Source organism: Phaethon aethereus (genome assembly GCF_964289735.1).
Source record: "Phaethon aethereus genome assembly, chromosome: Z".
Taxonomy (NCBI): Eukaryota; Metazoa; Chordata; class Aves; order Phaethontiformes; family Phaethontidae; genus Phaethon; species Phaethon aethereus.
In genome coordinates, this window is record NC_138577.1 from 11982817 (window position 1) to 11998219 (window position 15403).

The 15403-nt window shown below is 57.6% G+C and overlaps 1 protein-coding gene across 1 annotated transcript; it reads left to right on the top strand.

The window, feature by feature from the left end:
• Positions 1-215: 215 nt before the first annotated feature.
• Positions 216-10933, top strand: DNAJB5 (DnaJ heat shock protein family (Hsp40) member B5; the record flags this gene model as incomplete). The annotated part of the gene is made up of 4 exons (XM_082013118.1): positions 216-283; positions 3290-3534; positions 5650-6248; positions 10700-10933. 4 exons carry the CDS (start codon positions 216-218, stop codon positions 10931-10933), a joined length of 1146 nt encoding a protein of 381 aa, XP_081869244.1.
• Between the last annotated feature and the right edge of the window lie 4470 nt (positions 10934-15403).

Sequence of the window (15403 nt, forward strand, 5' to 3'; positions counted from 1 at the left end):
GCCGTCCCGGGAACAGAGGTCAGAGCCGACCGCGGCTGCCGGGCTGGTGAGCAGCAGCCTTTTCGGCGTACCAGAAGGGTCGCAGGGGTAGGCTCACCTCCAGAGCATCCCTTGGCGGCGGCAGCGGGCGGCATCCCCGGCACCTTCCTCTCCGCCACCCCCTGGTGCCCCCCGCCCAGGCACACAGCACCCGCCGGCACCTGCAGACAAGCGCGATGTTTAAAATAAAACTAGAGCCTTTAAAAATGACAGCTTGGACTCTGAATGTGTTCGTAAAGTTTCGGTAAGTGGGTTTCCGCCTCTCGACCTCGCGTCCCCCTTAAGCCGTCGGTGCCCATCCCTGGCGTCCCGCGGTGACCTTGTACCCCGAGATGGGTTAAAAAAAAAAAAAAAAAAATCTCCCCGGTGCTGCTGCTGGGGTGGGTTTGTTCCTTTAGATGACTGCCGAGTGGAAGGATTATGTCAAACCATTGCTATTCAGCTGGCCTGCTTACCCAGAGGTTGCAGGGGCTGATGTCATGTGCGGGGCCAGAACAATGATTTGATTTTTTATTTAATTTTTGTGAGTGTGTGTGTGGTTGCAAGAGGAGGATGGAGGCTGGACTGGCTTGGCGAGGCTGGCGGATGCTTGCGGTTTTCTCCAAAGCCAGTGGACACGGCTTGTCTGAAGGTGTCTGGGTTGGGAGGGCGATGCGGGCTTTGCCCACTCGAAACCCATCCTCCAGCACCTTCCCACCCCCCTCCCTGCTCCCGAAGGGGTTAAATGGGGAGGCAGGAGAGGATGACTGAGCAGAAGCGGGAGAGGAGCGGTGGCAAGGCACAGCTGATCCCTGGGAGGTGGGAGAGAGGGAAGGAGGCTCCGTGGGGACAGAATCGTGCTCTACCATCGTCGTGCATGTGAGTGTCGCCTCCGGAGCGTGCCTGAACTCACCGGGTCACCCGCCGGCAGCTGTTCCTCACCAGCACGGTAAACCGCGGCACGGGGACGCGTTTCGGTACAGGAATTCCCCCTTTCCCCGATCCCAGCTGGACGAAGGGGTCCTCAGCTGGGAGGGCATCCCCAGCGGGTGTCCTCACCCTGGCCAAGGACCCCTCAGTGGTCAAGACCGGAGATCTTGGGGGTGACAGCGTTTTATCAGGGAGGGGGATGTATTTTCATGGGAAGCGCCGTGGGGTTTTGGCCAGGCGAGAGGGTCCCGGTGGTGCCGTCAGATGGGGCTGCGCGGGGTCGGAGCCGAGCGCTGTAGTCCCTGGGAGGGGACAGCTGAAGGTTTGCCACGTCCGTGTCTCTCGAGCCAGGGTGCGACGGGGTTGTCTTCAGCGCTGCCTGGCTTGCCCCCACTGCGAGAGGGTTGGCCACCATCCAGACAGGGGCCAAACCCTGGGCCCGGGCCCAGTCCTCGTCGCAGGGAGCCCCTGCCCCACACCGGAGGCTGCCGTGGGGAAGGGAGGCACTGGGGTGACTTTGGGGTGGGGAGGGGGATCGGCAGGTTACCCTTCAGCCCACGCTCCTGTTGCTCAGCCCAGGGTCTCCCGCAGCCCCCGGCCCCACGGAGAGGCGGAGGTGGGCAGGGGGTAGAGCGTGCCCCTGCGTGGGCTGGGCGCTCGGCGGCAGCTCCGCACGCAGGAGCTGCTGCGGGAGACGCTGCCGGATGCTTTTTACGCCCCCAGAGACACTGTCGCACCCCTTCTGTGCCCCCTCGGTCCGCCTCGGACGTCCGCGGGTGCCCCCTCTCCCCTCGCCGCGTCCCGCGGAGGCCCGTTGCCTCAAGTGCCTTAGCCCCGCTGCCCGCCTACGGCAAAGGGCCCGTGCCGCGGCTGGGGCGGAAAAGAGCAGAAGTTGGTGGTTCGAGTCGAGGTGGATGATTTCCAAGCCCCTGTAGCAGCTACCCAGCTGGGATGCTTGGGACGGGTGCCAGGGGCTCGCTGCGCTGGGGGGGATGTGCACCCCGGGGTGCCCGGCCACCCTCCTCTGAGCTGCTGTGGTTGTGGGGGGCTGCCCTCCCTGACCTCCACGCAAGTCACAAGTTACATCTGGTAACCTGAACGAGGGTGAAGGAAAGGGCCACGGCTCACACCCCACGCAGAAGTCCATCTGCTGGGGGGGGCATGAGGGTCGGGGCTGCCCAGGGCCATTTGGGGTGAGGGTGGGATGAAACCGGGACCGCGGCGAGGTGCGGGGCCTGGGCAGAGGGCTTAACGGAGAGCAGGGGGTCTGCTGGGGCAGCCCTTGGAGAAGAGGGCTGTGCTGGGGCGGGGCAGGGCGGGACCAGCCGGGCTTGGGGCAACGCAGGAGTTCACTGCCGGAGGACAGAAGGTTGAGGAGCAGCAGGACAGCGTCCTCGGAGGAGGCTGCCCTCCCGACCGCTCCGCCGGCTCCCTGGGTCTCTTCGACTCCAGTGCTGAGCCCAGTGGACGAATTAGTCGCCCATCCTTTTCCTTCCTTGCGTTACGGCCACCAGGTTTTCCATGCCTTAGGCATGGCCTGGCCTCAGCCTCCGCACAATGGAGGGAGTGAGCCCTGGGTTTCTGGCTTACTGTTGAAGGATCTCAGGGAGTGCAAGTCAGGCGAGAAACTGGTTTGTGGGTTTTTGTGGGTTTTTTTTAAAAAAAAAGAAAAAAAGAAAAAAAAAAAAGCCCTCCCACCATCACAAGATGTTTCTGTCTAACGGCTTCATTCTCTCCTCGCTAAATACAAATTACGGCTCTGACACGCCGGAGGCACTTATCTCCAGCTGAATGCCAATTGCTTTCAGGAACAAAATGTTTGAAGTTCCTTTAAGGTGAAGGCAGCAGCACGGTCCCTGCTGCTGCTTTCAGCCTCCAAAACCCTGCTGTCATCACCCCCACTCGGGTCCCAGGTCCCCAGCTGGGAGAGGACCAGGGGGATGGACAGACACAGGCCAGAGGCTACATTTAGACATAGCTCAGCCCTCCTGGCTCAGCAGGGAGGGGACGGGACAGGGCCGCGGTCCCGGCCTGACGTTAGCGGTGGCGTGGCCCCTATAATAACGCTGTGCCCTGGCGCAGGCTCTCCCTCTCCTCGTCAGCCTCAGCGATGAGTGTCCCCGTCCCCACCGTGGGGCTCGGGCGGGTAAAACCGGAGCCGGGACACATCCTGGCACCGGGGCTCTGACCTCCGGCGGGAAGCGTGGACTTGAGCCGGCTCTGGTGCTGCTGGCCGGTGGGACGCAGGGAAGATCGGCTCCGTGATAAGTGCGTGCTGGTCTCGTCCCCAGCTGCCCCAGAGCAATATTCGCCTTACAGAGAGGTGTCTTTCTGCTTTCAGGAATAAGTACTCTGCTCCCGGCAGCGTCACCGTCATGGGGAAGGACTATTACAAGATTTTGGGCATCCAAGCCAGTGCCAACGAGGATGAAATCAAGAAAGCCTATCGGAAAATGGCCCTGAAATATCACCCTGATAAGAATAAAGACCCCAACGCCGAGGAGAAGTTCAAGGAGATCGCGGAGGCTTACGATGTCCTGAGTGACCCCAAGAAACGAGCTGTTTATGACCAGTATGGGGAGGAAGGTAAGGGGGCGAGCACTGCCTGCTTAGAGTCAGGGGTGCGGAGTCCAAATCGTTTTTTATAGGCAAGGGAGCATTTTCACTGAGAGGTGTTCCTGTGGTTCGTACCTGCCCCCAAAGCGGGGCTGGTAACTGCAGAATCGGGGAGAATGAAGGCTCTGCGGGTGCCAGAAATCGCCTCTCATCCCGCTCTTCCCCGGGTTACTCCACTTTTCCAGCCCACCACCCTGCTTCCTGGGACGGCTGGGCTCTCCTTGGCCTCTGTACCAAAACCCCGGTAATGTAAGTGCAAGGAGCTCACCTCCTCGTCATACCTGGGGTAATTAGTTAGCAACCCTTTAATTGACTTAAACATCCCAGCAGAGTATACTGCTTTTGCCCACATTCCCCCTGCATTTGGGCATTGGTCCTGCTGTCCTCCTCGGTGCAGGCTGACCTACAGGATTCAAAGCTTTTCCCAATTTAAGTAATAGGTCCTTGTTTTGAAACCAAGCGGCTGCTGTTGTCTGGTGGTTGGCACAGAGGAGGAGGAGGAGGAGAGCCGCTCCACTGCAGGCGGCCTTATTAGTCGAAGATGGAAGAGTGCAACCCCATTCGAGGAGAGCGCCGAATAGCATCTGCATTAATCAGCCCAGGACTTGGATGCCTAAAAGAGCAGGAGGCCTGGCAGGAGCCGGCTGCTGGGTGGAGGAGGCAGCCCCTCTCAGGGGGCCAGCGGGCAGGTGCATCCCCTAACAAGCCACTGGCAGAATTAACCAGCGGTGGGTTAATTCTCGACCTGTTAGTTATGTCAGGTGATGTGCCACCCAGTAAAATGAGAAGAGGCTGTCTCAAGTGGGAAACCAGCTGTTCCCTGGAGGCACCTGAAATCAGACCCCGCTTGGGCTGGCGTCATGGGATTAAAGGTGAAACCTCCTGGCTGTGCAGTCTGTTAGGGACTGGGGCTCGCCAGGGATTCAGAGAAACCCCCATGGCTCCAAATTCCCATCACTGGTGGCAGGTAAAATAAGAGTGAGTCAAGGAGGGAGGGAAGAGCAGCCCCTTCCTTGCCCCATCAGCGTCGGACCAGACATGGTCCATGGTCCCCACACCTTTCATTTCCTGTCAGATGCCTTTTTTTTTTTTTTCTTTGAGCAACATGTCTCAGGGATTGCCATCTCAAGGGGCTTCTGGGTGCCACATGCTGCAGTGGGCAAGGTGAAGGAAAAGCCCCTCAACCCACCTGGAATATTAACTTCATCAAGAAAAGGTCCCCAAAGTTGTCCGCTCTGTTTGTCTCCTCTGAGCTCTCACTGGGGGGGTGGGGGGCTGGCATGAGGGACAGCCTGTCAGGAATAGCCCTTCACTGTCACTGGTCTGCCCTGAAAATAGTCCCTGAGCTAGGCTTGTCTTAACCCTTCCCAGCCCCTCCTGGTCAAAAATAGCCTTGCAGAGCATGTGTGACCTCTCTGCGGGGGCACTTGTCATGTGCCTTGGCTGCTTGGGACTTTGGGGGGGTTGCAGTGAGGTGAGGCTCAGCCTGGGGTCTGGAAGGGAAATTTCCCAGCGGAATGGTTGCCAAAGGATCCAAATCTTGAGCTTACCTGGCCTTTTGTACAGTCTGTATGCAGGGAGCTGCATGCCCACCTGGAGGTCTGTGAAACTCCACCTGCTCTGCCACTCAGAGTCGCAGTCACCTGCTGAGCCCAAAGCCTGTTCTCACCTGCAGGACATGATGCTCCTGAACTGTGGCTGTTGGTGCAGCCCAAGAAACAGGACTACTTGGGCAGAAGGCAGCCTGCCCATGGGGAAAAATGGAGATAGGCTGGTCAGGAAATGTTTTAAATGAAAAGGCTGTGAACTGGGTGGAGAGAGCCAAAGAAACACTTCAGTAGGGATAGCAAGGACAAAACCTGAACAGATTTTGAGCTTGCTGGGTGTACGGGCAGGACTGTGTGTCATGGGTTGAGGTGATGCCTTCCTTGCCCACACTCTCCACAGGTGACTGGGCTGGAGGGGGTGACCTGCACCCCCAGGGGATGCTGGAGAGGCTGCCTGGAGCCAGCAGAGACCAACGGTCCCGGCATAGTGCCCACCGGCAGGGAGTGTTCATGTCTCATCTTCCCCCTTCTCTTCCAGGTCTCAAAACTGGAGGTGGCTCTTCAGGTGGCTCAGGGCACACTTTCCACTACACCTTCCACGGAGACCCCCACGCTACCTTTGCATCCTTCTTTGGAGGCTCCAACCCTTTTGACATCTTCTTCGCTAGCAGCCGCTACCGAATGTTCAATGGATTTGACCAGGAAGACCTGGATATTGATGATGATGAAGACCCTTTCAGTGCCTTTGGCCGGTTTGGCTTCAACGGCTTTAACGGGGTTCATCGGCGGCACCAAGAGTCCCTGCACACACGGAGGAAGATCCAAGACCCACCCATCATCCATGAGCTCAGGGTGTCCCTGGAAGAGATCTACCACGGCTCCACCAAGAGAATGAGGATCACCCGCAGAAGGCTCAGCGCTGATGGCCGGACCATGCGGACTGAGGACAAGATCCTAAACATTGTCATCAAACGGGGTTGGAAGGAGGGAACCAAAATCACATTCCCCAAAGAAGGGGATGCCACCCCAGACAACATCCCAGCCGACATAGTCTTCATCCTCAAGGACAAGCCTCACTCGCACTTCAAGAGGGATGGGACGAATGTGGTCTACATGGCAAACATCAGTCTTAAAGAGGTGGGTATGGGTGGGAAATCCTGCTGGGTAGGAGGAGGTGGCGCTGGGTCGTGGCACATGGGGCCAAGAAGGGAGTCAGTCCTTGTCCTGCGCTGATGAGGAAGGACCAGGTAGGTCATGAGAGACACAAGCAAAGAAGTCTGCAGAGAGTAGCACAGAGGCCAGTTTGCCCTTGGTTTTGGAGATGCTCAACCTCCGTGCTGGGTGTAGGACATGGGTGCTGCAGTCCCTGCTGAATGTGCCTTGCTTCTTGAGCCAATACAGGTGGTATTTACCCATTTTCACCCTTCCCCATATGTCTTGTCCTTCTATTTTAGTGTAGGGTATTCACATGTGGAAGAGAGCCCAGATCCTCCGTAGGAACAAGGGAAAAACTCGGTTTGCTGGCATGAGTCTGGTCCCTGCTTGTTCTTGTAGCTGAGTCTGCTGTGGCTTGGCTATGGTCTGGGACAGCGCTTGGTGCCTCTCCCCGTGGACAGAGAGCAGGGTCATGCGGAGAAAGGTGGTACCTCGCCCTCGCTGAGCAGTGCTTTAGCTGTTTTCCTTGGTTCTGGCTTTCCTAGGTGAAGAACCAAATAAATGAAATACTCAGGCAGTGAGCAAAATGCAACACATCCAGGCTGCCAGTCCTGGAGGTCACAGCGGGGCTGGATGCATCAGAGCCAGCAAGCTGGGCAAAGGTGGAGAGGAAGGGGAGATTTCCCCAGTACAAGATGTGCCGTTTGCCACTGCTGCTGTATAACTAGCTTTTAATAAACCCCAACTGTCAGCTGCATTTAACATTGACATTTTTGGCAGCTGCCATTTGCTGTTCCTTTCTGACTGTAGATGCTGTCTGTCTTCCTAATGAGCTGATTTTTTTTCCTGAAGAGAGATTTATGTTCTCAAATGCATTTAATAGAAATAAGCTCAATGGGCCAGACCTGAGGGAGGGAAACGTGAGCTTGTTAGTGTGCCAGCAAGTCAGGAGAGCTTTGGGATGACTCTGCATCCCAGCTGGGGCTGTGACTGGGTGTACTGGGGTCAAGGGGCAGCCATGTTCGTTGGGCAGAGCTGGATGCTCCCGGAGCAAAATCAGCTCAAGTTAACTTGCAGATGCAGGAGTTGAATTTCCTTCACAGTGCAAAGTGAAGAGGTTTGTTTCTGCAGTGGTTGGCTCCCCTGGTTGCTCCATAAATACTCGGGAGAGGCTGCCTTATTTAGGGAGCCATGCATGCCATATCTCAGATGTTTCCTTCTGTGCATTCCCCTATCCATAAAATTAACCCCAAGCTGGCTGTGCTGATGTCCAGACCACATTAACCCAAGTTCAGCCCTGCTCAGGCTGGAGGGACTCTCGCTTGGAGTTGCCCTTTGAGAAGCAAGTGGAGAAACCTGCTCTGTCCCCACGTGCTATTGCACCAAGAGTGCTGGTGCTGGGTGCCTGCGATCTCTGTGAGCAAGGCGTGTGTGCTGGTGTTTGATTTGCACGATGCAGTCACAAAGTGGAAAATTGCTGGTCCGGGCAAATTCCTTGTCTCTTTGAGCTGGATTGTCTGGTCTCTGTCCTCCCCCACCGCAAACACAATGTGCTGGGAATCCTCAGGATGCTGCTGGCCTGGCTGCCGTACCCAGCCTGCTGTTACTATCTTCCATGAGAAGAAGTACTTTAAGTGCTCTGGACCACGAGCAGATGCCGGGAGCTTCCCATCTCTATATGACACCACCTCAGTATGTGATGGAGTACAACCTCTTCATCACCTGAGCCTACAGCTGTAGCCTTGGGTGCTCTCCTTACACCCTTCCTCCTTGTAGGTCTGCCGTCTTTAGCTCAAGCTTTAGTCTCTGCTGCCGCTGTGAGAGCGGCACAGCATGGTGTCCTCAGGTGGAGCTGGCAGGCTGTGGGTGCTGAGACTTGACTCACAGCTGTGCTGGAGACCCCTCGCCAAGCACCCTGCTGACACGGGGAGCAAGGCAGCTGGGGCTGGGAGCACTTAGGAGGGCACCTTCCTCCTCCTCCTCCATCCCACAGACAATTCTGCAGAGCAGTCTGGGGACATCATGCCCTCCTAGCCCTTGTCCTGGCCCCGCTGGGTGCCATGTCCCCCCGACCGGGACAGCGTGGGGTGATTGCCACCTGGCTGCTGCAGAAGCCGGAGGTGTGTGAGGACTTCCCCAGGGACTCGTGGGCTGCGGGGAAGTGTCCCTTCCTAAAATTACAGGCACGCGTCACAGTGGGAGGCTGAGGGAGGGAGGAGAGACACCGCTCCGCTGGCAGCTGCCTCTCCCGGCAGGCAGATCTTCAGGCAGTGCTGCAGGCAGGGGCTTGCACCCGCCCGGCAGCCACCCGCTTTGCATCCTTTACCTGGCGTCACCTTCCTCGAAGTATCCGGCTGAGACGCGAGCGGTGGCGACATCCCCCCGCCAGCTTTGCTGTGAGCAAAGGAGGACCCAACGCTGACCTAGATAAAGCTCCACTCCCACAGCACAGCGCTCGGCTATCACACCCATGGTGATTTCATCCCAGGGGAAATAAACTCAGCCTCTTTCTAGGATGTGGGGCAGCTCCTGTGGTTACTGGTGTTACTTCAGCAACCGGTTTCCCAAATGCCAATGAGGTTGAGCAAGGATGAAGAACAGGGACGTACGGCAGAGGAGCGATCACCTTGGATTATTGTATCTTGGCTCTTGGAAGGAAATGTTAAGATCCCGTCTGCCTTTGCTGTTACCACCCACTCCTGCTCGCATCTCTCTGCTTGCCCCCTCTGTGTACTCCCATTGGGAATTCCTGATCTCCTTCCCATTTTGTGGTTGGAGATGTCCTTCCCCTGGCACGCGTGGACCTGTGCAGCCCTCCCTGGTGCGTGGCAGTGGGCAGCAGCGAGCAGGAGGACTCCAACATCCTTGGGCAAGTGCAGGGCAGAAATGCACTGGCGGGGGGAGCCCCAGTGTCCAGCATGAGAAGAAGAGATGTTTCTCCTGGTGCCTGTTGCCACTGTGCCACCAGAGGCTTTTCCTGGGAAGGGGGATGCAGAACATCCCCCCGCCCCCGCCATCCACTCCAGAAACAGCAAATTGCCTCCTCCTGCCCTCCCTTTACAGGGTGTTTTGGAGGGCACTAGAGGGCTGGGACCCCCAGGACCCAGCTCAGAGGGGTGAGCCTGCACCAGCCCCGCACCAGGAAGCTGCCCCCCGCTTCCAGAAGCATCGCTCTGCAGTCCTCTTTCTCAGCCCTTGCCGAAAGCCTGGAGACGATCCTGCCCACGTGTATGCCGGAGCTGTCTGAGTTATTTAAGGACACAAGGATTTTCTTGCTGCATTCCCGCGTCACGTGGCTCGCTAATGCAGCCCGGCCTGCGGCGGCTGCCGGCTGCTGCTGGGGGCTGGGGTACAACAGGGTGGCACCCACGAAACTGGCTCTTGGCTTCGCAATGGGGGCTGGTGACAGGGACCGGCCCCTCCGGGACCCTGACTGCTGGGAGAGCTCGGTGCTGTGCCGTGGCCGCGCCGCTGTCCCAAGCCGGCGTAACCTTTTGGGGGCTGTTGGTGGCAGGGGACGGGCCATGGGCCGTGCTATAGATAACCCCCAGCGCTGCACAGAGCTGCCGGGCTCCGGAGGGTGACAGCTGATGAGCCACGGCGGCATCCGATGATCTCAGATGGGTTTTCGGCTGCCTGAGTGTGGGTGGCGAGGGCAGGAGGGGGCTAAATTTAGCCTGTCCTGTTGCTGCGAGTGGCCAGGCGCTTGCAGCTCGTGCCTTCTGGGGAGCTCAGGAGGTGGAGAAGGGGGGTCCTTCCTCTCCTGGGGCATCTCTCTCCCGCACGGCTCCTGCAGTTCATGGTGGTTAGGCTGGGCTGGCACCAGCAGAGGCCTGGTCTTGTGCTGATGAGTGCAAGAATGAATGCAGCTGGGCAGTTCAACGTGGGGAGCAGCTGGTGTGCCCATTGGGATGCCCTGTTGGAGCAGGTCCAGAGGAGGCCACCAAAATGCTCAGAGGGCTGGAACAGCTCTGCTGTGAGGACAGGCTGAGAGAGTTGGGGTTGTTGAGCCTGGAGAAGAGAAGGCTCCAGGGAGACCTTATTGCAGCCTGCCAGGACTTAAAGGGGGCCTGTAAGAAAGATGGGGACAGACTTTTCAGCAGGGCCTGTTGCAACAGGACAAGGGGTAATGGTTTTAAACTGAAAGAGGGCAGATTTAGACCAGATACAAGGAAGAAATTTTTGACAGTGAGGGTGGTGAAACCCTGGCCCAGGTTGCCCAGAGAGGTGGTAGATGTCCCATCGCTGGGAACATCCCAACTCAGGTTGGATGGGGCTCTGAGCAACCTGATCTAGTTGAAGATGTCCCTGCTCACTGCAGGGGGGTTGGACTAGATGACCTTTAAAGGTCCCTTCCAACCCAAACTACTCTATGATTCTGTGTTTTGGGGTGTTGGCCCCATTTGATGGCATGTCCCCTCTTTTCCCCTCAGGCCTTGTGCGGCTGCACTGTGAACATTCCCACCATCGATGGGCGGGTGATCCCGCTGCCCTGCAACGACATCATCAAGCCAGGGACAGTGAAGAGACTGCGCGGCGAGGGGCTGCCCTTCTCCAAGGCCCCCAGCCAGCGAGGAGACTTGATCGTGGAGTTCAAAATCCGCTTCCCGGACAGAATAGCTCCCCAGACGAGACAGATCCTTAAGCAGCACCTCCCGTGCTCCTAGAGTCCCAGGACTCTCCTCCAAGCAGCAATACTCCAAACGCACGTGCCAGACCACCCGGCCCACGTGGAGCAGAGGTGCCACAGCACTTTCAAATGCAAAAAAACCATCCTTATACCACTTTCCTTCCCCCAAAAATCCACCCCACATCCTCCCCTCTCCCCATCCCTCCCTCCGTTCTCCCATTCCTCCCTCTCCCCATCCATTCTTCCCCCTGCTTCCAACCCACACCTCGTCCCTCCCTCTCCCAATCCCTCCTTCTGACCTCCTTTCCTTCCCCATCCCTCCCTTCTCCCACCCTTCCCTCCCTCCATCTCTCCTTCCCTCCCCTCATCCCTCCTGGTCTGTTTTCTACTCCAGCAGCGGGGAGGCTCCTGCTCCTCAGGGCTCTCTCAGCTGCCAAACTTTTTATTTCCTCCCCAGAGGTCCAGCTTCATCCACCTTGCCAAAGCGAGCGGCATGAGCCCCTTGCGTGGGGTGTCGCGTCGCGGTGTGGTGTTTTGACGTCACCTGCTTTTCAGGCCACTTTTCCCACCAGAGGCTGGACTCGCCAGGGCCTGGTGCAGTGTAAACAGGGCTCCGCAGGACCTGGCGTCCCCGCTGTTGGTTTTTTCTCTTCCCCTTTCTGACACTTGCTGCTGTTGGGGGTCCCGGCTATACCACCGTGCCCGTCGCTGCTGCCCGCGTTGGCTCCTCTCCCGTAGCCAGACCATTTCTCACCTGGGACCACGGTACTGAGTCTGACCGCGGTCCACTCTCCTGTGCCAAGCCCACCACCGAGCCTCGGCTGTGCCGAACGATGGGGCACCCGGGGACGGTCCCGTCCAGCCTTGGGCCACTGCCTGGGGCTGTCCCCCGTTCCCGTGGGCAGCGCCTGCCTGCATCTGCTGCCCGCAGAGCCCCAGCCAGCAGGAGCAGGGGGAAAGCCCAGCATCGGAGCTTTCTTGTCCAGACCTGTTGAGTTTGCATTAACTGCTTTTTTTGTTTTTTAAATACATATATATATATAGAGAGAGAGAGGGCTTGTTAGATAAACTCCATAAGGGTTTTTCTCTGCCTATTTTGAGGTTCCTGGCATGGTGCACCCTGACTTTTTTTTTTTTAGGGGGAGTGGTTCAGCCACACAAACATCAAGCCCCCAAAGGGGATGTGTAGCACAAGTCTGGGTGCAAAAGCAGAGCCAAACATGAGCAGAACTGTAGGTTTCACTAGTGTTTTAAGTTCAACCTTAGGATTTTTGATAGACCTTTAGTAGAGAAAGGTGTGTGTATATATTTTTCTATAGGGACAACTCATTCAGGAGGAATTTGTGGGTGTCAGAGTGGAGCTGGGAGGCATGTGAGGCAAGTTGCTTGGTGGCTTTGTTTTCAAATGCTGTTATTTTTTTAAAATCTTTGGATTTCCATCAGGAGAATTTTTATATTTCTTACCATTATTGGTCCACTCTGCCTCGTGCCAGTTTTTTTTTTCCCAGGAAAGGGCTCCTACAGAGCAGAAGGCACGCTAGACCTGGCTTTCTGCAGCTCCTCTTCCACCACAGCACCACCGAGAAAACCCCTGTGAAAATACTCCCCAGCCCTGGGAATCCTCTTTTTTTTTTTTTTTTTTTTTTTTTAAGAGAAATCGCTGACTTGAAACAGGGGGTCCTTTGGGGCGGGGAGTGAGCATGGGGCATACATCAGGGCTTGGTGTACAGTGTGTCATATGGGGCAAGGAGACTCGTTAGGTGCTGCTTAATTAATTCCCTGGTTCAGCTGGTGAGGGGATGCCACTGGTTCCCTCCGCTGGTTCCTGTGGAGTTCAATGTAAAGAAAACCTGGCGGACACCTCGAGTGAGAAGACAGGCCAGTGCGCAGATGCAAGCTGCTTTGTTTTTCTCAGTTTCAATGAGACCTGAATGTTTTCTAGTGGGGATTTTTTGTAGGTTTTTTTTCCTTTTTTTTTTAATGTCAGTATTAAGAGAAAAAATAAAGTATTTTAAAAAATATAGTTCCATACTTCCATACTTCCATACTTCCTTGAGGTGTGGTGGGATGGGAGATGCTGGGCTGTGCTCACGCAGGCACTGGGGAAGGGGATGGGGCTCTGTACTGGGGTCGTCCCCACCACCTGGCCTGGCTGGGTACCTGGACCTAAAGAGCTGGTGAGGAGGAAGTAAGACGTTCCTGGTGCCTGGGGACCTTGAGGCAGGTAGGGAGGGGAAGAAGAAATCTTTGTTTTGTCTATGATGTGGTGCACAGGACTGTCAAAGCCTGATAATGAGGGGAAGGGAATGAATACATGACCTGCTCGTTCACAGAGAATGGATGTTCACCTCATAAAATGGCGTTAGTTGTGCTACCCACATAACAGGGGGGAATGGGTCAGGGGCTCTGTGTGCCCTCAGGGCTCCTGGGACATGGCTGACATGGGCAGTGGGAGAGGGGCTGCGGGCACTGGGGTGCTGCAGCTGGGGGTGGGATGTGAAAGGCATTCCTTGCTGGCTGCGGGGGGGGCTGGAGAGACGCTGGTGCCTGGCTCCTCCTGAGGGGCCCTGGGGCAGGGTGAGAGGCAGTGGCACAAGCGGCACCCAGGGAAAGTCCCGCTGATACCTGGAAAGTTTGCCCAAAAGCTCTCAGCAGCAGCAGCACACGAGGGCAGGCGCCGAGAGTGAAATCCACAGCTGTTGTGCTTCGAGAGGGACTGGGCAGAGGCTGCCAAACCTCAAATGGGGGCCATGGCTTACTGCACCCTCCCTGGCGTGAGCTCGAGGCCATGAAGTGACCCTGCAACAAGCTAACCCTGAAACTCACAGCAGTCAGGGCTGGGAGCAGCTCCCGGGCTGAGCACACTTAGTGGGGGTAGAGCAGCACAGCCCCCCCAGGCACAGGGGCTGACAGCGCTGTCAGGGATGCCCATGGGATAGGGGATGCCCACAGGGCCTGAACACCCATGGGACAGGGGATGCTTGAGGTCAGGGGATGGTCCTGGAGCCAGAGAAACCCATGGGGCAGGGATGGCCATAGGGCACCTGTGCCTGGCCCAGAGTGGGATGGGGGACCAGCTGAGCATGGCTGCTGCTTGCCCTCTGCCAGCAGAAGTGCCTGCTGGGCCTGGAGGGTTTTGGGGTGCTGCAGGAGGGCCCCACTCCCTGGGGTCAAGGGCCAGCCTCAAATCCCAATACCTTGGCCAGGCAGGGGTCCCCCCCATCCTTCACCCACCATGGCTGGACTGTGGCCCCTGTGAGGTCACATAGTCCCTGTGGGACCTGGCTGAGGGGCTGGGGTGGGCGGACAAGGCTCTGAGGCCACATGGGGAACCATGCTGACCATGGTGGCAATGAAAGGGCTGCCCCCAGCTGCACCCCCTGATTAATGCCACATCATGCAGAGCAAGTCCCAGCCACCAGCACCTTCCTCTCCCCAGCGCCTTTGGGGGTGCCCAGCCCCTCCAGCAAGGTGCTGGCAGGGGAGGAGGGTCGCAGGAAGCCTCTGGCCCCTGCAGCTACCAGGTATCTCTGCTGGGGGTTGGCCTTTAGAAAGGGGCACAGGCTGGAGCCAAACCCAGTCCTCGGTGCCAACTGCTCTCCTGGGGCTGCATGGGGTTCATGGGGGTGGGGGCACCCAAGCTCCCCAGCTGCTTCAAGAGCCAATTTGGGGGACACCCTCAGCCCCCCAAGCAGGTTTATGCTGCTCTGGGGCAGGTGTAGGTGCTCTTGGAGCTCCCGTGAGTGCTGTCCCCACCAGGAGCCACATCCCACATGTGACAAGGAAGCAAGAGGAGGTTTTGCAGCCCTCCTGCTGGATTTAATTAGCATTTGCGATTAGGGAAGGCAGCAGGGAAGACTTGGGCTGCCAGGAGCAGGGGGACACACCCCACCGTCCCATGCCCTGCTTGCCCCAGTCTCCACAGCAGAGAGAGATGCCGGGTGGATCTGCCCCAGCGCTGGCTGGGTGGTGATAGTCCCAAACTGGTGGGGAAGGAGAAACCCAGTCCCTGCCAGAGTTGAGGGAGGCTTTGGGGAGAGCCCTGGGGCAGGGGCCCTTCCCGCGTGGGGAAAGGTCTGGTTCCCCCCTGGCTGGAGCTGCCTCTCTGGGGCTTGCACTGGTGAACCAGCAGGACACGAAAGCAAGGCCAGCATCCATGTCCCAGCCGAGTGGTGGGGAGACGTGCAGACAGTGAAGCAGCACTGGAGTCAAAGTTCCCAGGCGCCAGTTAACCCAAAACAGGGCAGGTGAGCGGCCGGGGAGGCACTAGCCCTCCTGTCCACAACCCCAGTGCCTCAGGAGGCAGTGATGGTCGGCAGCCCGCAGGAGCGAGCAGCAGCCTGCTCTCTCACAGAGGTGGCCCACGACAGGGCAGGAGCAGGGCTTAGCAGAGCTCTGAAGTAGGACAGAGCACCTGAGCCACTCCCCAGGGCCTTTTGGCCTCCTACCCCTGCAAGAGGTTGTGCTATTTAAGGTGTTCCCAATTTCAGTGCATTTCTCTCCGCTG